This window comes from Cariama cristata, unplaced genomic scaffold (genome assembly GCF_000690535.1).
Source record: "Cariama cristata isolate BGI_N322 unplaced genomic scaffold, ASM69053v1 scaffold25495, whole genome shotgun sequence".
Taxonomy (NCBI): Eukaryota; Metazoa; Chordata; class Aves; order Cariamiformes; family Cariamidae; genus Cariama; species Cariama cristata.
In genome coordinates this window covers 13,502-38,261 of record NW_009616271.1, presented here as the reverse complement: position 1 = coordinate 38,261, position 24,760 = coordinate 13,502, and the positions used below count along the sequence as shown (strand labels likewise).

Genomic DNA, 24,760 nt, shown 5'->3' with positions numbered 1-24,760 from the left:
ATGTTGCATATGCATCCTTTGTTTCTTTCTAGCCTTGATTTATGGACGAAAGGGGGATGGGTGTATGACACAGAAGTAGCAACATTATACTGCTTGTATCTTTGTTTTATCGTTGCTATTACTTTGGCAGCTGCATTTCTGATTTCCAAATTTGGCAGTTTCTTCTAATAAAATATTCACATGCTAAATCCAAATACTTCTATGCCTCTACTGCAGTTTTCATGGTAGGAGCTGAGTATTTGCAGATTTTTTTCAAATGCTTGACAATGCATGTGTTTTGCGAGTCTCCCATTGTAGGCTTAACTCTATGTTTCACATCAAGTTGTGCACACATGGATTAGTGTGTGTAGCATGTAAATGATGCAACCTATCCATTAATCAGGAATATAATCTCATTTTTGGTGGGAAGGGATATAAATGACAACTTGCAGTTGATTGCAGTTTGTTGCTAAAATAACTAATAAGCTTTTTTGTTTTATGTAATAGGCTGGATGGAAGGAAAACCACGCAACATTTATGAATGAACTGAAAAATCTTCAGGCTTCAGGACTAACAACCCTTGGTCAGGCACTCAGGTCATCGTTTGACTTGTTAAATCTCAATAGATTAGTGTCTGGAATAGACAACTATGGACAGGTAACAAATCTGTTTATAGTCTTCTGTGTGTTTATTTATCCGTGTGTCTTGAAATTATAGTGGGGGAGGGATTTTGGTGGTTCAAGTTTAGCTTTGCATTTTACTTTTTTTTTTTAAATGTTGGAAAACTGTGTGTTAAATCTTGACCTGTGAACTTTTTCTTTTCCTTTCTTATTACGTCTACTGAACATACTCTGGAATGTACTAGCATTTTTTTACTTATTGAATTACAAAGAACGCAGTAGTATAAATTACTCTGACTGTAGATACACAATTGCTAGATGTGAGTACGTACCCTGGATGGCAGTGAATCGGCTTTGGAGTTTTATGTTATTTGTAGTTAATGTCCTGACTTCCCCTCTCTCACATTTGGAGAGTCCAGTTAAAAGTACTCTGTGTTTTGCCCCACTGTCATGAAATTCCAAATTCTCTGTATTATTACCAATTTATATACTGCTTTTGTGGGCTAGAATAGTTTTGTACTATTACTGGAGGAAAAAGACTAGCAGTTCTAAAAATCTTCCGGGTGCCTGTGTGAGTGCACAGTGTAGCACGTCTTGTGTAGTTTTTTATGGCTCCACACCTGTTGAAAGAAATTTGCAGGATTATGTTGAAAGATTGCTCATCTTGCTGTTTATTTTATAATGACAAAAATATAAGCCTGTAACTGAATGTTAAAGTTGCTCTTAGCATTCCTGTGCTTTTGTCACTAGGGAAGGAATCCGTTCTTTTTGGAGCCATCTATTTTGATTACCATCACAGACGGAAACAAACTGACAAATACAGCTGGAGTTCAAGAGGAGGTAAACTTACATTAAATTCTTTCCAGTTACGATCTTGCAAGTTGGTGCTATACCAAGGTTAATATTAATTGTTTTTTTCCTGCTAATGGTGCTTCTGCATCATCAACCTGTTTTATGATATAGAACAGAAACTAGCTATGCTGTCATTATGCAGCCCCTAAATTCATAGTTCACACATGCTTCCAGACTTACAACTTCAGATAAATTAGTGGATAGGAGAGAAATAGGGTCCTTTACAGAGTAATGAATAAATTTGAGTATTGGTTTGTCAAGTACTTGGAAATACTCTTAAATCTTTCTTTACCAGCTTCATCTTCCTTTGAATTCTCCTTTGCCTGGAAGTGAACTAACCAAAGAACCATTTCGTTGGGATCAAAGGCTGTTTGCTCTAGTGCTGCGTTTGCCAGGAGCTGCATCTGCTGAACAATTTTTGGGAGTGTGCCTACTGATGAATCTGCTATCACACAGATGTGTGAAGTTACAGGAGGTAACTGGATGTTACTTTGCTTTGTTTTATATTTGGTATTTGCTTTAAAGTGTTTCTTTTCCTTTGATTCAATTTCACCTCTTACTGTTTTCTCCTTTTGGATTACTCAGTGCCCATGTGAATCTGTGCAGTGTTTTTTGAGCTTGGTTTCCAGTAGCGCAGGAGAATTTTAAGATAAAACTGTATTCCTGTTTCTGATCTTCTAGATGTGAGAGAATTTTCTTAATGCACCAGTAGGAAGGATTGGAAAATTTCTTAGATTGTCCTTCCAGAGGTTGGCTTTGCTCAGTCATGAGATTTGTTATTTAAATGTTGAGTTGAGTGGGACAGGTATTATTGAGATGTTAATTCTGCTGCAGGGCTAATAAGCTAAATATAATCTTAAAAGAATTAATTCTGGAGCCTATTCCTCCAGAATTTTTTTGAGTTGGTGCTTGAAAAAAAATGTTGTGTGGGAGGGGAGAGTTTGGTAGAGTGTATAGGAGTTGGTAAGGTTTGGGTAGACAAAAACAGATAAGTTACATAGACTTGGTGAAATCAGAGGTTCTTAAGGGCGTTTATAAACTTGGCCGTGGACGAGCCCGATTTAGCCTTAATTGCCTGTTTCACTAATGAATAAAAGCTCAGCAGGTTGTTTTTTTCTTTTCTTTTTTTTTCTTTTTTTCCTTGGTTGTATTGTGTTTGAAAAGTGTTTTGCCTTTTACATAGACTTGTACAAAGTTTGCTGCTATTATATTGGATAAAACCGAAAACCTTGGCAGTGTGACTTACGTAATAAAGCATCTTCCATAATTAGGATTACTCAAAAATTGCTTTTGTATTTTTCCCTGTGAAATTTATCTCTTGCATAGGTCGCTCTTACTGCGTTCGGACACAAAGAATGTTGAATCAATGTTTAGAATCTCTAGTTCAAAAAGTCCAAAGTGGAGTTGTTATTAACTTTGAAAAGTCAGGACCAGATCCAGCTCCTATTGGAGAAGGTATAGTAACTGTTTTTTTCCCCTTAATGTTCGAGAAGAAATGTTTTGTATGCACGCAGACGTCCTTAAGTGTTTTTAATGTCCTTCCTACCAGCTTTTTGCTATAGTGTAAGGGATGCATCGAATGCCTCATACATTCTAAAAAAGCAATTCAGCTATAAAGCTTATATGCTTCAGTGATAGAGCTCTGATATCTCTTTAAATACCCCAAATCATAATGGATGTTCATAGCTTTTGAGTAGTTTTATGTTTATATATGTTTAGTCTTGGCTTTGTTGTATTTTTACAAGTGTTAGTCTGATCCTTGGTAAGTTGAATGGTGCCATATGTTAGCACATATTTGTATGGACAATCTACCTGCTTGCTAGCTCTCCTGTCAATTTTTTCTCACCTCTTTTTTGGGGTGTGAGGGAAGTGAATGTTTGCAGGAAGTAGTAAAGTTTGAATTACAGTGTTGTCAAAACTTGGTTTTAAAATAATTAAATCCAGGACTAGTGTATTTAAGCACTTAAACATCTCTAATCTCAATGCTTGATTTGCTGTACATCTTCATTCTGCTAATTCATCACAACACAGTAAGTTTCAGTTGAATGTTCTTAGCTACAAGTGAAAAACTGTGTATAAAGAACAAGGAATTATTTTGGTAGCTGCAAGTAAAGGGCATAAGAGGAAAGAGGAAAGTGCATTCTTAAGGTGGAGCATTTTTTTCAGATTTGCGGAAAATCTGGGCTGAACAGAAGGATAGAGAGCTGACCAGTTCATGTTTAGGAAATGAGGATATTCCTGGAATATCAGAAACATAATAGCCTTTAGGATCCCCAGAGCATCCTAGCATAGCCAACTTTATTCCTGCTTTCATTTTTGAATCACCTTTTTCTTGCTGTATTTTTTTTCCTCCTCTTGCTTATGTAAATGCCATTTTATTGGAAGGCTTTCCTATAATGCTGTGCAGCACAGCACCTCAGCAAATTCCTGTGTCTCAGTTGGCAGAAATGTTCTCCAATGTGGCAAAATGGCTGGTGAAATTTTTCTTTGTTTTTGTCACACTTAAATGGTGATGCATTGTGGATATGAATGTACAAAAATATCGAGACTTTCGCTCTTTACATGAATTGAGAAAATCCTAAACTAGAGAGAAATTTGATGGGATTTAACAATACTGGAAAAGTCACTGTGCATATAATGCAGAGAAACCAAACTGATACGTATCTGCAAGGTGTTTTACATAGTATTATTGGCCAGCTATCTAAAGCAGGGAGAATCAGTAGTGTAAAATATCTTTACAATGAAGAAGATGGGTGATCTCTGCTGTGCCTTTTGCTTTGAAGAGCAGTCTTTGAAAACTGATGCTGAGATCCTGTAGTGCTACAAACTTTTGTCCTCAGTGTGAAGGGGAGTCTATGCTGGTACACTGCAGTGGACTGGTGGAAAACACTGATCTTTCCAGTAGAGAGTTGGATTTAAGTGATCTATGAATTCTTACTAATTAAAAATGTGACAAAAGCTGCTCCTGCAAGATGCATGTGACTTCTCCGTGAAACTTTTCTCTACCTCCAGTTTCCATGAGTGGCAGCATCAGTCAGAGAGCTTTGCATCCCTTATAGAAAGACTGTAAATGCAAATTATCAGTCTTTGCAGGTGCAACAGAACTAAAAACGATAGGCTTGCTGTTGCCTATCAGATCTATGTCAAAGTACTAAGCTTAAGCAAATAGCATTTTCGGTAATATGTGAGTATGCCTTGCTGCACTAATTATCTAATGGCTATGCCACAGGAGCAGAAGGGTAGATGTGGGCAAATGTTATCGTTGTTTCTCAGATGATGCTGTTCTACATTTTGGTGTTTAGTTTTTTCAACCACTGATGTAAACATCTGTAGGTCTTTGAAACAATTGTAAAGAAACACCTTGTTGGTTGCTAATACAGAAATTTTGTTGGGAGACAAATGCATGCATGTAGCTTTTTATTTTCTTTTTTGTTGTTATTTTGCTTTGTTTAAATTTTAGATGGACTTGTTGATTCATCCAGACCCATCAATTCATTTGCTTCTCAGCCGTGGCATAGTTGTCATAAACTCATTTATGTACGGCCTAACCCTAAAACTGGTGTTCCTGTTGGGCATTGGCCAATCCCAGAATCTTTTTGGCCTGATCAGAATTCACCAACACTGGTAAGTAAAATAAGAACTGAAAAAAGGATTCTACACCTAATGAAACAAACTGAAAATGAATAATAAAGTAGTGGTGGGGTTTTTTGGTTTGGTTTGGTGTTTAGTGTTTTTGTTTTGGTTTGGTTTTTTGGTTTGGTTTTTTTTTTTTTTTACTTTCTCTGTTTACTAGTATGATCTGGCTGTGCTTTAAAAGGATAGTTAAAACTATTTTTAACATAGAATGATATAATCTAATGTAGATACTGTATGCTGTGATGTTTTTTGCATCTGGAAGGTTTACTTCCATGTATGTGGTTAGTTAATTCGGTAAATGGTTTTTAAAAGATTATAAAATTTAACTATAAATTACTTTATGTACCACAAATCATAATGAACCTGTTAAATTTTAATCAAAGCTTTATAAAATGTGTTTATATGGAAAAAGGAGTATTTGTTTTTGATAGAAGATCAACTATGTTTTCTCTGCTTAGTATTACTTCATGTATGGACTCTTCTTTCATTAGCAGGAAGAATTAAAACTGAAACAGAAGATTTACCCCATTCAGAAAATGAGGGAAAACCCGCATTCATTTGTAGTTTTTTTACTGAAATGATCTTACATTTGACATGTCTTACTAGCCTTTCTGAACATCTCTCTCTTGTTAGGCATGTTCTGTTTCTCTACTTTGCAAGCGCTCAAGGTACTGGTTTTCCCCCCCATGATTCAAGAAGGGGGGGGAAAATAAGTCAGACTTGGCAGGGAGTATCTTGAGATATCCTTTGCGAAGCGAGCACAGTTTCACATCTGTAATTCTGTGAACATTAAGCTGGGAAGCAGAGTTGAAGTTTTTTTTTTTTTTTCTTTAAACCCATCTGTAATACTATAGGTTGATTGGTATGGAGGTTTTTTAAATATCAAGGTGATTAGTTGAATATTAACCATGTTTTTCTCTTGGTGGGAAGAAAGTCTGTATGTGTGTGTGGTGCTTTTTTTTTTTAAGTTAGAGAATTACTTAGTTAATCTATATTCTATTGATGGAGCTTGTATCTTTTTCTCTTTTAAAGGAAATTGGAGAAACTATGAGTTTAAGCCTGTAGGATGTGTATCAATCTTTTTAAGAGAGTTGATTTGTTTACCATAAATACCAGACAATTGATACGTTTTTCCCTCCTTCCTTTTAGCCTCCACGCACAGCTCACCCTGTTGTGAGGTTCTCCTGTGTTGATTGTGAGCCAATGGTAATAGACAAGCTTCCTTTTGACAAGTATGAGCTTGAGCCTTCACCCTTAACACAGTACATCTTGGAACGAAAGTCTCCCCATACCTGCTGGCAGGTATTTGCCCTTTCTTTGATTCTAGAAATGTAATTGGGCATCCTAAGGTACTTTAGTCTTTGTAAGCCTGGAGAGTTGGGGTCTGGTTGCAGACTCTGCAGTTGATGAGAAGAAACATGTCAAGGTTTCACTTAACCTCCTTTCTAATAGAATTATCAGGAGTCAGAATGAGTATTCCCTCTACAAGCTTTGTAATCTCATTTAATTCTGTTTCTAGGTCCATCTTATTTTGCTAAGAAATCTGTCCTGCAGTTTGCGTTTTCAGCTAAATTGAAATTCCCTGTAGGCTTCCATTTGCTTACAGGGAAAAACTAGCACTGGTTTTCATCATGTTACCTAATCAACAGCTGCAAATAATTTCCACTAGATGGTTGAAACTGCTAATGGGAATTGAATGGAAGCTGTTGATCTTGTTGACTAGATTGGCCTTGAAGAGGTCAAAGTTCTGTTGCTGAAATCCTTTGTCACATGCTCCTTTTGTGGTTTTTGGATAAGTGACTTGTTTCTGCATCCTCTATAAAGTAAGGCTTGTAATTACCTTCTCAATGGTGTTCTTGTAAAGAATAGCTTAATAGGTATGCCAGGAGTTTGCTTAGTATGATACTTCAGTTGGAAAGGTGGGTTTGGAGGTGTCTCTTTCATGTTTCTGTTTCCCTAATAAATGTTACAACTTAACTGAAAATATGACACACATATTCAGAAGAAAAATTGAAGTTACTTTTAATAAACTAACTTCAAAAATGTCCTTTAAGCATTCCTGTATGTACATTATTTGCCGAAGTTATTAAAATTACTCTGCTGTTTTTCAAAAACTGCCTTTCTTCTTACAGCTATGTATCAAACCCTTACAAACTACAGGAATAGGCTCATTGTCATAGAAACTATGTAACAAACCCTGTTCCTTATGCTCTGAAAAAATAGAAGACAAACACTTCCTTTTTACTGCAAGGTTTACTTTTTTTTTTTGTTAGGAAGACTGTTTTTGGTTAGATGTGGGTTATTTTGTCCTAATAAGAATATGTACCCTCTTCATCTGTTGAAATAGTTGTTTGCATGTATTTTGGTTCAAGGTTAATATGCCCCTATATCCTATATACACACTTTAAAAAGAAAGTCAATGTTAAGAATGTTGGCACTTGGCATAATTAAAAGACATTTCTTGAGTATTTGTTTTGCTTAATTTCTATGCTTAAAAAGTTTTAGATTTCTTTTGTCAGTGTTGTAAATTTTAATCATGCTATTTTATGAGTCGGAAGACTAATTTCAAATAGATTGTTTTTAAACAGACCTTCAACATACGTCCCCTAACCTATTTTAAACAATTTCAAAAACTTTTCAGAGCGTCACTTCAAAGTAGTTTCGCTAAAGCACTAAAGACTATACTGTGAAGAGCTTTTCCACACTGACTGGGGGTACACTAAATGTTGCATGTCTTAGTTTTGTGACTGAGGAATGTAAGTGCATGCTCATCCTGATGTGTGCAATCTCAAACCTGGCTGTTCTTGATAATTTGCTGTCTTAATGCAATTGGATTCAGATTGAGTTTTAATTTTTAAATGTCCCAAGCTTAATATTCTTCATATTCTTCTAATGCAGTGATATCTCTTATTCTTTATCAGGTATTTGTGAGTAGCAGTGGAAAATACAGCGAACTTGGCCATCCGTTCGGGTATTTAAAAGCAAGCACTACTTTAACCTGTGTAAACCTCTTTGTGATGCCTTACAACTATCCTGTTTTACTTCCGTTGTTAGGTAGGTCATAAATTTACATTGAACTGCCAATGCAGCTACTTCAGAGTAAAAGAAAAACAATAATGGTTGGTGTTCTGCCTTAGTTTGAGACATTATAAAATAATAGAGATCAGAGAGTAGAGAATGTTGCAAACTCTTTAACGTAATTTGGGAGGAGAGGATTTTCATACCCCCTCTCCCTTTTTTTCTCTCCAGCAGAGGAGGAGAGCTACCTGCTTCCAGTGCATGTTTGATGCTGTTCACCTCCTAGACACGTAGCCTCTTCCTTAACCTGGAGTAAGCTTCAACCTCCATTCTTTTCCCTCATTTAGGGTGTGGTGTATCCAGGTTTTGCAGTTGCTCTTGTAGCAGCTAATTTTTTACTGGAAGATCAGATGCAGTGTTTGTCATGGGTGTTGGGAAGAGGGAATTCCCTGACGCAGTTTAGAGCAGTAAGGAGGAATTGAGCAGTGAAACAGTCTACATTTCTTCCCTGCCCAAAGGACCAGGGTGTTGTGTTTTTTTTTTTTTTTCCTCCCACAATGAAATTACTTTCTACAGGAAAGATGGTATGAAAAGGTGCTGTGTGAGTAACTGCCATAATAATTGTGGCTATTAGGGTTCTGGCATAAAGGTAATGACAGAGAAGAGTCTCCTGGGTGCTGCTAACCCTTTTAGTTGCAGATGCTGTAAGGCTTTTTTGTTCTGGTTTTTTGTGGATGTGTTTAGTGATACAGAATAACAATGGAGATAGAGAATTAACATTGACTCTTACTCTCTTACACAGGATTTTCCCATTCATTTCTAGAAAAAAACAAAAAACAAAAAACAATGCAGTTCAGGAATGCTTTTTCATAATCCTGGTCATAACCAAAGAAAAAGAAATTTCTGCTTGCTGATAATTTGAAAGTGTCTTATATAGTCATCCATGTAGCCTAATAATTGTCCCAAAGTGTGCGAGTAGGATACTTCTAGACTAGGGTTTCTGCGAGTTTGTGGCTAGTGAGTTACTGCAGCAGATCTGCTAGCTGAAAAGCCGTCACTGATACTAAATGAGTTTCCCTATTCATTTTGAGGTTGACATTTGCAGTTCTGCTGTGTCTTCCCTGGCAGATCTTGTCTTCCCCCTGCCTTTTTTGCAGGGGCATAAAGCTCTTCCTACTCTCTGGAGAAAGGCATTTTTGAGTATGTGTAGTGCTATTCTGCAGTGTACTCACCTGGTATCCCACATCTTAAATTTCTGAAGGCTGTTCAAAAGAAAATGCAGAGTTTCCATGTTGCCTGAGTTGTAAAGCGGATGTTTTCTCTAGAATGCAAGCACTGTGCATTCCATATTGTTAACACAAACATATACAGAAAGTGTTACCTTCAGATCTTGTTCCAGGACTTTGTTTATCCTTTGTCTCTAAGGCATGGTGGAATTAAGTTCTGTGGAATACACATAAAACAGGAAAGGAGTTCTGGCCGCTTTTCTATTTAGCAATACAGAAAATGACTAAGATGATAAGCAGCTTACCTGTTAAATTATTTGCAGGTGTTTTAAAAAATACTGACTCTGTGTTTGTAGGTAGGTAGGGGTCGTTTCTGTTTTTAAACACTCCCCCTGTGTCTGTCTTTATGTACCAATAGTGGATACTGTGAGGACTGATTTGAGTGTGTAAAAACCAGTCTTTCATTCCTCTCACCTGGGTTAAAAAGGATTTGAGAACTTCCAAGCCCGGGAGAAGTCTGCTCTATTTAGCCACTACCACCCGTATTGCTGCATCAGTACGGTTCTAGCAGCTACTGCCCTACTGTTAGAATATTGTGTTGGAGGACTGGGGCTTATCTTGGGGTAGTACCTTAGCTAATCTCTCTCCAGTCCTTCTAGTGACTCTTCCAGACAAAGCCAAAACCACTTTACAACTTTATTATTTGTGCTGTCTTATCAAGTGGCTTACGTGTGTTCAACCTTACTAACAGATAGCAAGATGCTGAAGAATTATTTTTTCTTGCATTTTTGTTTCCTTCCTGCGTTCTTGAGCAGGGGAAGTTTTAATTCTGTTTTTTGAAAATAATGTGAGAGGCAGCCCTAAAAGACAGGTAAGATAGATATGCATGAGGAAGCTTGCAGATGATACTTGAGCAAACTGAAACAAGTTGTCTTGGTGCATGACTGAAGGAGGTAAATTTTACTGCATCCTATAGATTTGGTGATTTTTGTATCTCTGTTTCTGCAAGAGTGAATTTGGGAATGCTGTAGCCTCTCCTAGCTTGTAACTTAGTGTGTCTGCTTTTGGAATCTGAAGCTTTGTAAGGAAAGGATTTGATTAATGAGACTTCATAAAACAGTGAAGCCGTGCAGTCCATGTGTTAACCTGACCCATGCACTCTGGTAAATTGGTTGTCTGACAAAATTCTGGTCTCTAGGTCTTTTACAGAGGTAAGACAGACCATGTAGGATGTGCTGTTGCAGCTGAGCAGCCCCTTTTTGCTCTCATAGGAAAGGCTAGAGAGGCATCATGACTAGCTTGGGGTGGTGGTTTGCTTTGAGAACTGAGGAGATGAGATTGTCTTTTTTTTTTTTGTTCAGTGTGAGGCAGACTTCTGAAGACAGAACTTTTCACAGACAGATGCTGACATACTTTGATGCTGAATATGTTTGGCCCACAGATTATAGAAATTTCCTCTTGGAAGGATTGTTACCTTTAACTGACACTAGCAAGGCTATTGTACTTCAGATATTGTTCTGTTTAAAAACAATTGTACAGCCAAGTTCATAAAGTAGAAGTCAAAAGACGGGTTAGAGAGAGAGCTTAGCAAAGATGAGGTATACTTCTAAATGCTCCTGCCTTGCCTAAGATGTTTCCTTGGCTGATCTTAGCTGCGTTAGTGGGAGGGCAGGCACTGCTGGGCAGTAGGAGTGACTGTTCAGTGGGAGCGTCAACAGAAGCGGTAGTGAAACAGCCATGATGAAAATACCATGAGAAGGTGGTTAATACCCTTTCTCTGTGGATCTAAATATGCAGAAGGATGAGCTTTTAGAAAATGTCTGCCTGTGAAAGACTGCAACATGGACAGTTTCCTTTGATGCTTTTTACAGGCTCCTTCAGAGAGCCTGCAAGTAATGATTTTATATTTTGGAAACCAAGGGCTGTCTTTCTCACAAATGTGAACATAGCATGCTGTGGCACTGGGAAGGGGAGACAAACATTTTGTATCAATAGAAAGAGTGCCACAATACCTTTTTTAATGATGGATACTATTTTACATTGTACTGCCTTATTTTCGGCCAGATTGTTTGCAGGGAAGGATACTGCATTCCATGAATGTAAAAACATCAGTCTCTACTGCTTAAAACAAAGGAGTATATCTATTAGTGCAGAGGCATTAGAAAGCTCAGAGAATATAGGAATCAACAGGGAATAGTGGTGTACTTGTTCAGGTGGAATTTAATGTGAGTGGTGATTTAAAAAAAAAGTGTAAGTTTTACTTCGGGTTACATGCTACAAGCTATCACTCACAACTGGACTATTGTCACATGAACTGTTCTTGTAATTAGGCTCCAGCTGAAATACTAAAATTACCTACTGACCATTCTCTCTCTCACTCTCTTTTTTTTAACTGTTCACTGAGCTTGAAAGTGCATCAGGCTCCCTTATGCAGTTCTGGCTATTAAAGATCTGTATTGGTATACTATTTGTCACAATTTGGTTGTTTTGTACATTAATCTGAAGCGGATAAAGACTTTGCAACACAGTTTTAATTTAACTGGTCTGTCTGTAGTTTTGCCTGATCTCTTGAGTTGTTGCAGCTTGTGGCCCTTTCCTAGTGGCTTTTCATACCATGTTCCAAATTATTCAGTGCTTTTAGCTCCCTCTGAGTTTAGAAGTAAAAAGAATTCTGTACATGGACTACACAGAGAGTAGTATCTGAAAATGAATAGGTTGGATTAAAACTAATTTATGAAAGGATTTTTTCAACACTTTTTGGGTTTTATCTACAAAAGTTTGAGGTTTAATCTATGACAGACATAGTTAAATGGGTTACTGTTTGTTTGCTTATTTATATGAGTGATTATGTGCAGCCCAGTGGAAAAAGTACACTTCAAATGCCTGTGTTGCAATCTACTGACAGTGTATGTCTCAAACTCTCAGGATAGAGGCAGGTAAGATGTTGATGGTGATGTTCTGTTTGAAACTTGTGGCTGTGTTTACCACCATGACTGTCTTCCTTTTAGAGGTAGGAGTTCTTGCAGTGAGTTCATGCTGTGGGGAGGCTCTCATTTTAAATAGACAAATCTTTGCTGAAGCTCTACTTAGATTTGCGAATTTCTGACTTGAATAACAAAGATCAAGGAGGTGCTTTTGCATTTGACTTCTCAGACTACAGCTATGCTGTGGATTAAGAATCATAGCTAGCTGAGCGTTATGAACATCTCTGCCATTTAGGAGTGGCTGTGCAGTCAAACTGCGGGGGTTATATACTCGTGCAACCTTCACAGTGCAGGAAGTGAGACAGTAATAAAGTGCTCGTAAGGGGTTTAAGGTTCAAGCTGTACTCATAACCAACTCATAGACTTTAAATTATTAGGTTGTACTATAATACCAACCATTTTACGTTTTAAATTTTTTTTTTTAATTTTGGGAGAGGGGTATAGTTTTAACTTCCATTTTGCTGCAAAAAGCTAATAGGCTTATAAGATAAGAATAGATGTTATTTTGTATTTACCGTATGTCATGATACCATCACAGGTTTTTTTGGATAATAGTGCTAAGCATGTGGTATATTGAGATTTTAAATGGAGTTCTAAGTTGTCCTCTCAAGCTCTGCTTCCTTCAGGCCAGGAAAGAGAGCAATTAGCATCTGTAGTGTGGTTTTTATATGTGATACAGAATTCATTTAGATTGGAAAATACCTGTAATTAAGTGGGATTTGACTATGAGAACTTGGAAAATTGTATCTTAACATCTGTTCGATTTGTGCAGAATATTATGCAAGTAAAATTTTCTTGTACAAATATATCTTCCTGAAAGCTCGATCTGGAGAAAACAATTTCCTTGCTGCATCTGTCTTTCACACACCCTCTTCTGTGCATCTCTGTCTCCTGCAGCTCTCCCCAGTTAATTTTTGGACATGCCTTTCTCCAGTCCTGCATATCCTTCCATTAGCCTCACTTTGCCAACATGTTACAGCCCTGCTAAGGAGAAGCTTGATCTCCATTGATAATTCATAATTTCAAATGATAAATTGCAGGATACTGTGTTTGGTTTTGATGTTTAGAGATCACTGTTACAGTTTATAGCGTGCACGGCAAATAGGTACATGCTTCAACTCAGTGATTCCTAAACGGCAATATGCAAACCTCCTAGTGTGTGCGAGGTATTTCTAAAACAGTATCCAAAGGAAATAATCTGTCTGGTTGCCCCTCTCTCAAAGGGCAGCAGTTTTTGTAGCTAATTACTGTCTCTTGTCTATATCTGTGGGAGAGTTTGCTGCTCTGGCGTGAGGCAGGCAGTGTGGCTGGAGGTTCACCCCTTCTCTGCCAGGGGCGGCTGCCACTGTTGTCAGCAGAATCCAGCAAAGCTGACCAGAAAGATTCCCTGCTCTGATTTTTTTTTTTTTTTCCTTTCCCTTTGATGCCCAGAAATGTTTTTATTGGAGACCGGAATTCATCATACAGGTTGAACAAAAGAAGGCTGGGCTGAAAATGGAAATTGAACCAAATGAATGTTGTTTGATTTAATCAGATACAGGGAGTCCCTGATGATGCAAGAGAGAGATAAGGGAGGTGAAACTCTGAACAGGTGGATCTGTTGCACCTTCCATGATGCTAGTAGTTGTGTGCGGTATTTAAGTCTGGTGTACTTTGTAAGTTTGCTTATAATGAGGACTTGTTCTGGATTTGTCTACTGCAGCTAGGACTGGGGATTCACAAGTTTTAAATCCGCAAGTTTTAAAACTAAAGCTAAGAACAGTTTTTGTGGGAAGCCCCATTGGGAGATGGGTGGAGGGAGGAAAAAAGGGGAGGAAACTTGGCACATTGAATTTTGGATAACGCTAATGGTCTGGGACTATATAAATGAAACCTTCTTTTGTTGTTTTCCTTGTTGCAGATGACTTGTTTAAGGTTCACAAACTTAAGCCAAATCTGAAGTGGCGACAGGCTTTTGACAACTACTTAAAAACAATGCCTCCCTACTACTTACTGGTATGTTTCTCTTCTCATTTCATCCTCCTGGGTATAATGGCTGATGTGACCAGAGTCCTGTGCATCATACCTCTTCCTAGTAAATTTTGTTTACATAATTATGATGACATTTTAGGTAGTAAACATTTTGCTTTGCAGAGGTATGTAGATCAGGTTGAGCATTTTTAAGAAATAAATAAATTTCTAGTAACACTGAGTAATAGTAACTTTATTAAGATATTAAATGTGTTTTCTGTTCATTAAATATTTAATAACCTTTGATCTAAAGTACTTTAGATTGTTTGGAGAAACCAAATTTGGCATTATTTTTCTAACTTGATAAAGAAAATGTCAATTTGTTTATTAATGTGGGTAAAGTGCTAGAACGTGGGAAGCTGATCCGAAGAGAACTGGCTGGGCCAAATAAAGGGTGGGGGGAGACACCGTGTCACCTTTTACATGTAGCTTGGACAATGCACCTCAATATGGACTTGCATCATCCCGGCTATTCTGGTACTGAGCCTTTGAGTGGAAATTGCCAGTGGCACCACAGTGTGTGGTGTCTTGGTAATGTGGCATAACGTCCATTGCGAGCTAGTTAGACTACCAAACTCATGTCACATGTTATCTCAATAGACTTGAATTTTAGTGGCCAAAAGTGGAAAAGCTAGAGCACTAATCTATGTGCCTTAGCTTCCTGTAATTGATCTTATAAATTTTTTTTTAAAGACTTATTCTCTTACTATTGTGTATTTTGTTTTCCTTATAGCCATTAAAGAAAGCCCTAAGGATGATGGGAGCTCCAAATCTGATATCAGATAATTTAGATTGTGGACTTAGTTACAGTGTTATCTCTTACCTTAAAAAACTCAGCCAACAGGTAGTATTGATAAAACCTTTGCAATTAGAAGTGCGTTGATTATTTAGTTTGTGGTAATCTCATTTTAAAGCAGTTAATCCCTGTGGGAGTTCATATGGGTGTACAGCATATATTGTAATTGAAGATTTCCACCACAAATGTGGATGAATCCAGAGTGGTTCTGTAGCCAGTGATTGTGCCTTCTGTAAGTGGTGGAGGGAAGTGCGAAGGAGACCTCTTCAGCTATATTTTAAATATCTGCTAGAACTTTAAACTCCAAAGATTATCACTGATTGGATTTATGACTGCTCTTGCCGTTGTTCTTCACAGCTGAAGTCAGAGGCTTGCTCTCAGTCTTGTGTTTATTTCCATGTGTGCCTTGGCAATGTGTATGTTCCAAAAAAAAGTGTATGTTCTTGTCCACAGGGAATAAAATCATAGCTCAGATATATAAAGCTTGAACTTTCTGTTTCCTTCAGGTCAGATCCATTCTATGTGTTAAGTGTGACCTGGTGGGAAATACTCTTACATATCTTGTGCTCTTTGTCAAGAATGCCATTTCATGTGTAACTGTCTGAAAGCTATGCCTCCTTAGCACGAATGGTTCTTACAACAGTAGTTTAATATCTAGAAGTCAGTGGGGAAGCAGTGCAGCCTTTAAAATTGCAAAGAAAAAATCCTCCGCCTTAAAGAATGCACAAAATACATTCCAAAAGCCTCTGAATGACTGAGCATCTATTAGACATAACACTTCCTGTGGCATTTCGGTAACTTGATGATGTGCAAATTCATATTATTTATCTGCAATGGCTTGAGATGGCTACTGTGGTTTTCACAGACATTCTCAGCACATGGAACAGTTTAAATATGTTGGATGCATTGTAAGCTCCTGTATAGGGACATGCAATTCCAGAATTCTGCTGTGCTCCTAGTGTCCTTAAATTCAGATTTTCCCACAGATAATGAAGCAAACTCTGCAGAGGATGAGATCTGGGGAAGTGGGTTGCAATCACCATGGGTTTTGGGGTTTTGGTTGGTTGGGGTGTTTTGGAGGTGTTGCAAGTGGGTAAAAATCTTACTTTGAATACATTTAAAGCTTAATATGGTAAAATTATCTGTAGCTGTAATAAGAAATCTATGCTAATTGGAGAATTAATATGTTTTTGGAAACTTACTGATGAAGCAAATTTCTTTTACAACTTTTCTCCCTTGTTGCAAACATATAGTATAAACCTTAGTTTATAGGTTGTTTTGAAAATAAAATTTGAAATTATGTTACTGTATCTGAATAATACTGTTGTTTTAGATGCAACTTTGCAGTAACCTAAGGCACCCCACCTTCCACTTTTTTTTTTTTCCTTTCCCTTTAAAGATGATTCTTCAGGGACACAAAAGAGTCACAGATTTACAGCAAAATCAGGGATATTCACAGACCTCCTACTGCAATATAAATTTAGATACACTGGCTAAATATTTTTTCCGTATGCTAGCACATTAGGATTTCTTTCTAGTTGAGATCTAATCTATGTAATCCAATATATCCCTGGGTAGGTAGTTCTCCCATTTGTTGAGTGGTTGGGAACTAAATTTATAGTTTTGTTCTGTTAATGTACTATGTGTCTTGCACTGGAAATCTGCAATGCCTGCTGATTCTTTAACTCATGGTGTGATTCCATTTTAGACAAAAATAGAGTCGGAACGGATAATAGGTTCAGTGGGTAAGAAAGTTCCACAAGAAATTGGAATAAAAGTGAAAAATCACTCCAGTGGCCTCTCCTTGGTACACAGTAGGGATTTTAAGCAACTGCTGCAAGGGATCACTGGGGAATCTCCACTGAGACTGGCGGAAATGAATGTTAAAGAATTTGCTGGCTTCCACATAGGACTTTTAAACAAGGTAAGCAGCATAGTGATCTTGCCTGATTAAGCAGTTGATCTCATCTGTTTTAAATGGGTAACTGTTATGGACTTAGTGTACAAGAATCAAGTAAGTACTTTCACTGAATCATGAAGAGTGCAGCATAGGCATAAATAGTGAGAAGAGTAAATGCAAGTTTCTGCACTTGATTTTGGGACACTGTTTGAAAATCCCATGGTAGTAAACAAAGGTTGCTGTGTTTAGGTGTTGATCTCTGCGAAAGACAGCTAGTGGTGTTCATCCAGGAATTAACATACTTAATGTTAATGGAGCTGAAAGGAATAATGCTGAATAAGGTCTTGTTGAAAAGACAGTCACTGAGTTTGCTGTATCCAGTTATGAAGCTCTGAAATTACTTCAGAATAACGTTGTTAATAGTTAACATTATTACAGTTCGCAGAGGAACTTCTCTGTGCATGAGAACTGATGGGTTAACTGAAAGTTATTTGTTTTGTTACAAAACTAGGATTTGAAGCCACAGGCATTCAGAAATGCGTATGATATTCCTCGTCGCAATCTTCTAGACCAGCTAACTAGAATGAGAACCAATCTTCTGAAAACACACAGGCTTATCTCGGGGCAGGATGAAGGTAAGTAGCCACTGTTCTTCATTAACAGTTTGCCTCCCCCCCCCCCCCCGCCGCCGGCGTAGCATTTTCTGTGCTAGGTGTGGGAGCAGAAGTGGACATTGCATCATTTGAGTCAGTCAATGTCCTTTTCTTGTCTCTGAAGGGGAAACAAGGACATTTTTGCCTTCTGTCATGCAAGATGTCGTGCTTGCTTCGGGTTTTAAAAATAAGTTTCATGGGAGAGCTTTCCCATACACTAAGTAGACATGTTTATTATAGCACTGGTGGCTTAAAGCAGAGAGGGGCTTATTTTGTTTGACCCTTGTTAGGTGCTGGTGGTCTAAGATGCAGTTGCTAGCACAGAGATTAAACTTGCTTATTTTTCATTCTTCTTCTGCCAGTTAAGCTCAATTCTTGCCTGCCTTATTTCCAAAATTGTAGTCTTTAGCTCTTCCTCCATAGCAAAAAGAAATAGTAATTTCTAGTTCTTAAATGTTAACACTTGCAATTGAAGTTTGTATTGCCTTAGCTTTAAGGTAGACTTAATTGTTCTGTTGCAGACTGCCTTCATAGTGTTCCTGTTGCTCAAATGGGAAATTACCAGGAATACCTGAAAATGATGCCTTCACCCCTTCGGGAGATTGACCCAGATCAACCAAAAAGACTTCATACGTTTGGCAATCCATTTAAACAGGATAAGAAGGTAGGAGGAGCCCCACTATCTGCTGTATCTATATATTGGACATGGCTTGAAACAATAATTTGTGAGTAGAATTTCTCTCCCACAACTGCTGTATGTTGCTAACCTGTGTAGCTCTTCTGTCATGTGCAGAAAGGAGACCTGTCTTTCACATGGCCTGAGACAAATGTGTAAAGAATCATGCTGATTTACAGAGGGAGTGACACTGGTCTGTCTCTGGTTACAGTGTACATTAGGTATCTCTGTTCTGAGAGCTGTAAAGTGTTTTGAAAGCCGCCTGAATTTTAACACAGAGGGACTTACTCCATCAATTAATTGATGAAATAATTTCTATTTTGTACTGTTTTTAAAAGAAAAAAAATATTTTTTTCCTTTATTTTCAGGGTATGATGATAGATGAAGCAGATGAATTTGTTGCTGGGCCTCAGAATAAGATTAAGCGTCCTGGAGAGCCCAATACTCCAGCATCGCTAAAGAGAAGGCGTAGCATGTCACCACTGTTGAGACGGCCACAGTCACCACCCGTTGTAACGAATCATGTTGGTGGGAAAGGGCCCCCGTCTGCTTCTGGATCCCCATCGTATCAGAACCTCAAAGGCATCCCAGCAAATAAAGGTATATTGAGTTGTAGTATGGCAGCCTGCACGGTCATGAGTGGGAGTATCTGTGTAAAAAAAAAAGCGCTCTCTGAGTTCATTCAGAAGGGTACATCAGTATGTATTTATGCTTTAGTGTTAATGTAGGACTGAGTTTCATTGTTTGGCCTAGATAAACAGGCTGCTGCTATAGCTAATGAAGTCTGGAATAAAAAAAATAATTTTAATGAACTGTTTTTAAAAAAAAACAACACTGAAACCTTTTGCCAAGATGGTTCAGAGGTAGCAAGGATTTCAGATCAGCTTTTGGTTCTCATTTGTGTATTCTGTAGTGGGGAAGGAAAGTTAAAATATGGTTACATTTTCATTTCCCGCAAATACAAATTTTCTTACCCACCTATTGCAGCAAATTGGAGTCAGAAGAAAACTCTGTTAGCTGGAGTTGTGTGAAGGAAGGAAAACATAATTTTACTTAGAAGTCATAACATTGCAGTAAGAATATAGAAAGTGGTGACTTCATGATCATGATACGAGATGCTAGCAGTCCAAAGGGAAGTATTCCCTTGGTCACATCAAAAGTTGAATAAAAGTATTGGAGAGTTGTTCAGCACTGTCAGATCACTACAGAGTACTTCAAATGATACAGAACTATTTCCATTTGTCTTTTGATACTGCAATTACATACTAGTAAGATGCATATTTTTAATTTGTAGATACCAATAACAGTATTGTCCAAGATGGCAATGGAGAGAAGAAAGCAGAAAATTGTCAGTCACTGGAAAAGCAGATTGATGGCTTACCTGTGCAAATGGCTTCTTCGGTTCCAGCTGCTGTGGGAGAGGATGAAATGTTACCCAATGACTTAGACTCTCTACCTGTTGAATTCAATTGTTTAAGTGAAGATGGGCTGGATCATAAACCTGGTGCCAACGCACTTGTTCGAGGGCCTCTAAATTACAGTGTGGCTGGAGATGACCAAAAACGGGTGATGGAGTCTGCTTCTGAATCTGTGCCAAATTCCTTTAAAATAACACCTATGATGCTGGAGGGAAACAATGCTGATATCAAAATTAAAGTGATGAAAGAGGTTCGCAAACCTGGAAGAAGTAAGTTTGGGGTTTTTGGTGGGGTTTTTTTTTGTTTGTTTTCATTTTTTTGGGTTTTTTGTTTTTGTTAGTGTATTAACCATGGTGCTAGAGAGAAGACTTTTTTTTCTTGAAACAGGGAGCTATTTTCAATATACTTACAACTTTAGATTTTGAGTAATTTCTGATTAGAGGTATGGAAAAGAAAGTTCTTACATGCTGGGCAGGTGAGTTGAAGTTTAGACAGCAGTGTTTGGGAAGTTGAGTGCCAAGTGGCCTTGTTTGCCCTTGAAGATAGGTTAACTGCTATAAGAGGTACCCTGTGAAAGCACCTTTCAGAGGTGAGGTTTTTGTAGCTCTATGAAGGTGTCATCAATGATGTAGTGATACTAGATAGACTTTGCCTTACGCTGCACTGCTCCTTGCATATGCATAGTATACATTGTTGCTTTGTGCCCATCGAAACTTCCTTTGGAGGGCAAAGGTATATGTAGCTGCAAGGGTGCATCTTGGCATATGGTTTGAAAGGGAATCTTAACAGTTAATAGTGAAGTGATGTATTTTTTTATTTTGCAAGATAGCGTAAGTAGTGATGGAACACTGTTGTAAATAAACTCTTTAAGAACTGAAGACTAAATATTACTTTCTTCTTTTTTGTTGTAAGGTTTCCCCCCCAAAATACTGTGAGGAGAAGTAACTTGCCTCCTCAGCTTTTCTTACATGTTTTGCATGTACTTGTGTATACAGGTTCAAAACCAAAACACTAACCTGAAACTCCCAGCTAATGTATATGCTGTAAGATTTGCCATAGGCATAATCTTTCTGTTTTTTCTTAAATGGCGGATGTCCCTAATCTGGTCTGTGTCTGAGTGAATTATTTCTACAAATTAAACTACTGACTGTTTTTCTAATATGTTGTCAAGTGCCAGTAATTAGTATAATGGAGTACTCTTAAGTCTTCTGTTTTTCTGATCTTGCATTGCTTTCCCAAAACTTAGTATTTCATTGAGGCATATAATCATTGTGGCAGATTGAGGCTGTTGAGGGATGAAGCCATTTTTATTCTGCATCTGTATTTTATTTTTAAGATGTTTTAAAACTTCCTACTTGGGTATGTCTTTGCTTCCTGTTTTGCAAAGTGGGCTCTTCTAAGCTTATACCGAATTAATGTCTGGTAAATGGTGATTTAGAGTACAATATAGTACTGTGTTCTGTATGAGTCACCTGTCTTGCTGCACAGTTCAGGGAGTCATCAAAGAAGCCAAATAGTAGTGGATTCAATATGTACACATATTCACAGTTCTGACTATATATCCTCTCTATCTGCTGCATCACTCTGAGCAGACTCCTAGTCACAGCATCGTCAATATCTTCATACTGGGTTCAACTATGGAAAATGTTGAAACAATATTAATTTAACATTTGTTTCTAATTTAATGTGTCCAGTTCATTCTTTTGCAGTGGATCTATTTACTTTGTACCAGTAAGACAGTCATATTAATTGTGCTCACGCTACGCATTCATAATTTGTCCTTCTAAGAGAACTAATCCTAACCTCTGCTTTTAGAAATGACAGCTGTAGGTTAAAACAGGGCTTTGTGGCCCCGTGTGCATATTAACTGCTAACGATGGCACCGTGTTCATGGAGATATGAGGCTTCTCCACCTAGCCTGCATTTTCTGCATTTCTCTTAAAAAGAACCTAAATCTTTGGTGCCACATTTGAATACTGGATCATCAGTATCACTTCAAGTTATTGGTATCACGTACTTTCTGCACATAAAGCTAAAGCGGGCTTTTTTCTTTCCTCATATGTATTACTATACACAGAAGTGTGAAACCTCTGGGCTTTGTTTTTTCTTTTGGCTGTTAAGTTTTATTGAAAATGCATTTGCAAGACGTTTCTAATATATGGTTGGATTTTTATCTTTTTTAGATTATGAAAAAATTTTCTCTCTTCTTGAGGAGGTGCAAGGACCTATGGAAATTCAGAAGTATTTCATTGAATTTGCTATCAAGGAAGCAGCAAGGTTTGTATAATATCAATCCCTTGGAGTCATAAATTAAATGTTAGTTTAGAATCATGATAGTAAATCAAACTTTTCTAGTACTAGCATTTTCTGTTTTCCTTTTTGACATATTATTATAGTTGTTTTAGTGGTCAAACTACTATTATATTTTTTGTGGAGTAAATCATCTTTAAGTAAAGTTTAAATGCTAAATAGAGAGACAGATCGTTATTGAAGTCGGACCCAAAATTTGGGTGGTTTGGGGAAGGGCAGCTCTACTAAATGAAATTTTTCTGGCCGTTCTAATGCCAGAAATAAAGAAAGGTCTTCCATACTGGAAACAGAGAGCCTCTGGTAATACGATTTGTCGTGGATGAATAGTCCTGAGTTGTTCAACTGTATTTTTGGAAGAAAAAAATGAAATTGTTCTCCCTCTCTTCCTTAGGTTTAAAAAACGGGTCTTAATACAACACTTAGAGAGAATACTAGAGGAACTAGAGTTCAACAGCCTACCCAACAGAGTTAATCATGTCAACAGTAGATAATAATGTACCGACCAGACGAAAATGGACCAGGAATGAGTTTGCTGTGCCGCAGAAGAGTGGAAGAGGATGTAGCTGCTGCCCTCACCATCTTGGCAGTCACGTGATTTTACTGTCACAGTCTGAGAAGAAGCAGTGGAGCTTTAACTTTAAGAACCTCTATCGGCAGAAGCTGGGCTATAACCTTAAGGATTTGCTATGAAAGGTGTGGCTTTTATCCTGTGGAGGGTGCTGTTTGCTCAACAGGCTGAAGAACATAACCATTGCTGCCCCTCCTGCAGGTGATGAGAATTTACTCATTTGAACGCTGTCATTAGACATTTACGTGCTATAGGCAGCAGGTTGCACTAAAATGGGGCACTGTCAAATGCACACACTGTCTGCATCGTGGAGAGAGCCCGTGTGTTCCCAAAAAAAACCCTCCCAGAAACACCTGCACTGGTAAAATTGCATGTTGCCACCACAGAGACAAGGGTCTTGTTCCCAGGAACTGCTAGCCATGCCTTTAAACTTGAGATTCAGTGTAGATTGAGAGTAAAGAAACTGCTATTGTGTTAATGAAAGCTAAAGACAGCCCTGTGACTGTTACCACCCGATGGTCACTAAACAATCTACCTCAGACTCTCTTCTGTTTTGTCTGCAGACATTATGAAAGTGCACCTGAGGCTTCCCAGGTCCCCGACTTCAGTTCTCTTTCATCCTGTGAGGAGGACGGAGATTCTTCAGGTGGCCTTGGCACACGCTGTGCTTTGGAAGCACTAAAAGGAAACGCTTTTAAAAACGTGTATTTTAATGTTCATACAAAAGAGATTATTTTGAACAGTATTGTTACCAGATCACTAATTTGATATTTTAACTGTATAAATTTTTTGGAACATATGTATATATAAAATAAACCATTTTATTAATTTTTAATAAGTGCTAATCTGAGGAGTCTGTAGCGGGCAGCACTGAATTCCTCCAATTGTCTGTTACCAACAGACTGTTCATATTTTTGTAAAACCACTGAGCTGTGTAGCTATACTTCAGCTGAACCTGATCTGCACACCCTCAAACACAGCTTGTGGTGATAGTTGCAGAATGTGTTGGTACCATGGAGCACCTGCCCCATCACTCAGCTCAGCCTGCATGGGGTGCAAGTTTTTACTCGGTATTAAAGGCACTAAGTTCCAATTTGCCAAACCCTTGGTTACCTGAGCTGGTATCCTGTTCTCCGTTCCTCTTACAATTTTGTTCAAAGGTAATTTTATATATTACAAAACATACAAAGAAGACTGAAGCACCTGCATGTAATTATTTTTTTTCCTTTAAAGCAGTACCAATAATGTGCCAGTAGTAAGCGGCTCTTCTGATAATTGTGTATTTTCAGTTGTTCACACATAATGTCCTCTGATCCTCTAACAGCTTTCTTTTAAAGACAGGTTGAAGTTGTGCTCATGTTAACTAGCTTTTTACCTCATACAGCAAATATCCTAGGGATTCCAGTCGACTAGCCAGCGCATCAGAGGCAGGGAAACAGATTTTAGCTGCTGAGCCTGTACTTCTGTTCCTAGTGGTATTTTTTAGTACCAGCCACTCTGAGAGACATCTTTTCCGTCCGCTCTGAAGCAGGGGCCTTGTCTCTCTGGAAGATGTGGGTTGACCATTGGAATTACACCAGTGAAATTCAAGAAGGAAATAAAATCCAGCAACAGCAAATCTCTGTCAGTGTTACATGAATGAAGTGACATGGGGAAAGGCATTACTATAAATGTGTCCTAATTCTTCTGTTAGAAGTAACTTACTCATCTGTACAGTTGAACATTTTTTTAAAAACACAGAAATACTTTGGAATGGTGCAAAGTGGGGATTCACTCCTTCAAAATCGTTACATGGAAGCTGTATGTCACCATGACAGACCTCCCATGCCTGATGTTGGGCTCTAAAGGGAATTTATTTACAGAAGGTCAGATATACTGTGCATACCTTGTTTTAAAATGGCCTGGTTGCATGCATCAAGTTGCATGTAATAGGCTATTTTTGAAGTAGTAGGTGGCAAGAGGAGACAGTTCTATCTAGTTAATGGTGATCTAATTTTCTTTCCTGATTCCAGAGACACTCACTTGATCATAATGTGTCTGAGTAGGGGCTGAGTTTTTAACTAGTGACCTTGTTAGTATGTAAACCTGCTCTTTGATGTGATGCAGTTGGCTGC

At 37.9% G+C, this 24,760-nt stretch overlaps 1 protein-coding gene across 1 annotated transcript; it reads left to right on the top strand.

Moving 5' to 3' along the window:
- Window positions 1-492: 492 nt before the first annotated feature.
- Window positions 493-23,496, top strand: LOC104161621 (protein DDX26B-like). Its single transcript, XM_009700119.1, is given in 16 exon segments — window positions 493-636; window positions 1,350-1,439; window positions 1,747-1,864; window positions 1,867-1,926; window positions 2,778-2,906; window positions 4,912-5,075; window positions 6,237-6,389; window positions 8,009-8,141; window positions 14,216-14,310; window positions 16,830-17,045; window positions 17,533-17,656; window positions 18,196-18,338; window positions 18,719-18,950; window positions 19,645-20,037; window positions 21,952-22,045; window positions 22,470-23,496. Coding segments are annotated over 16 exon segments (2,364 nt in total). The 5' UTR covers window positions 493-516; the 3' UTR covers window positions 22,570-23,496.
- Window positions 23,497-24,760: the final 1,264 nt, after the last annotated feature.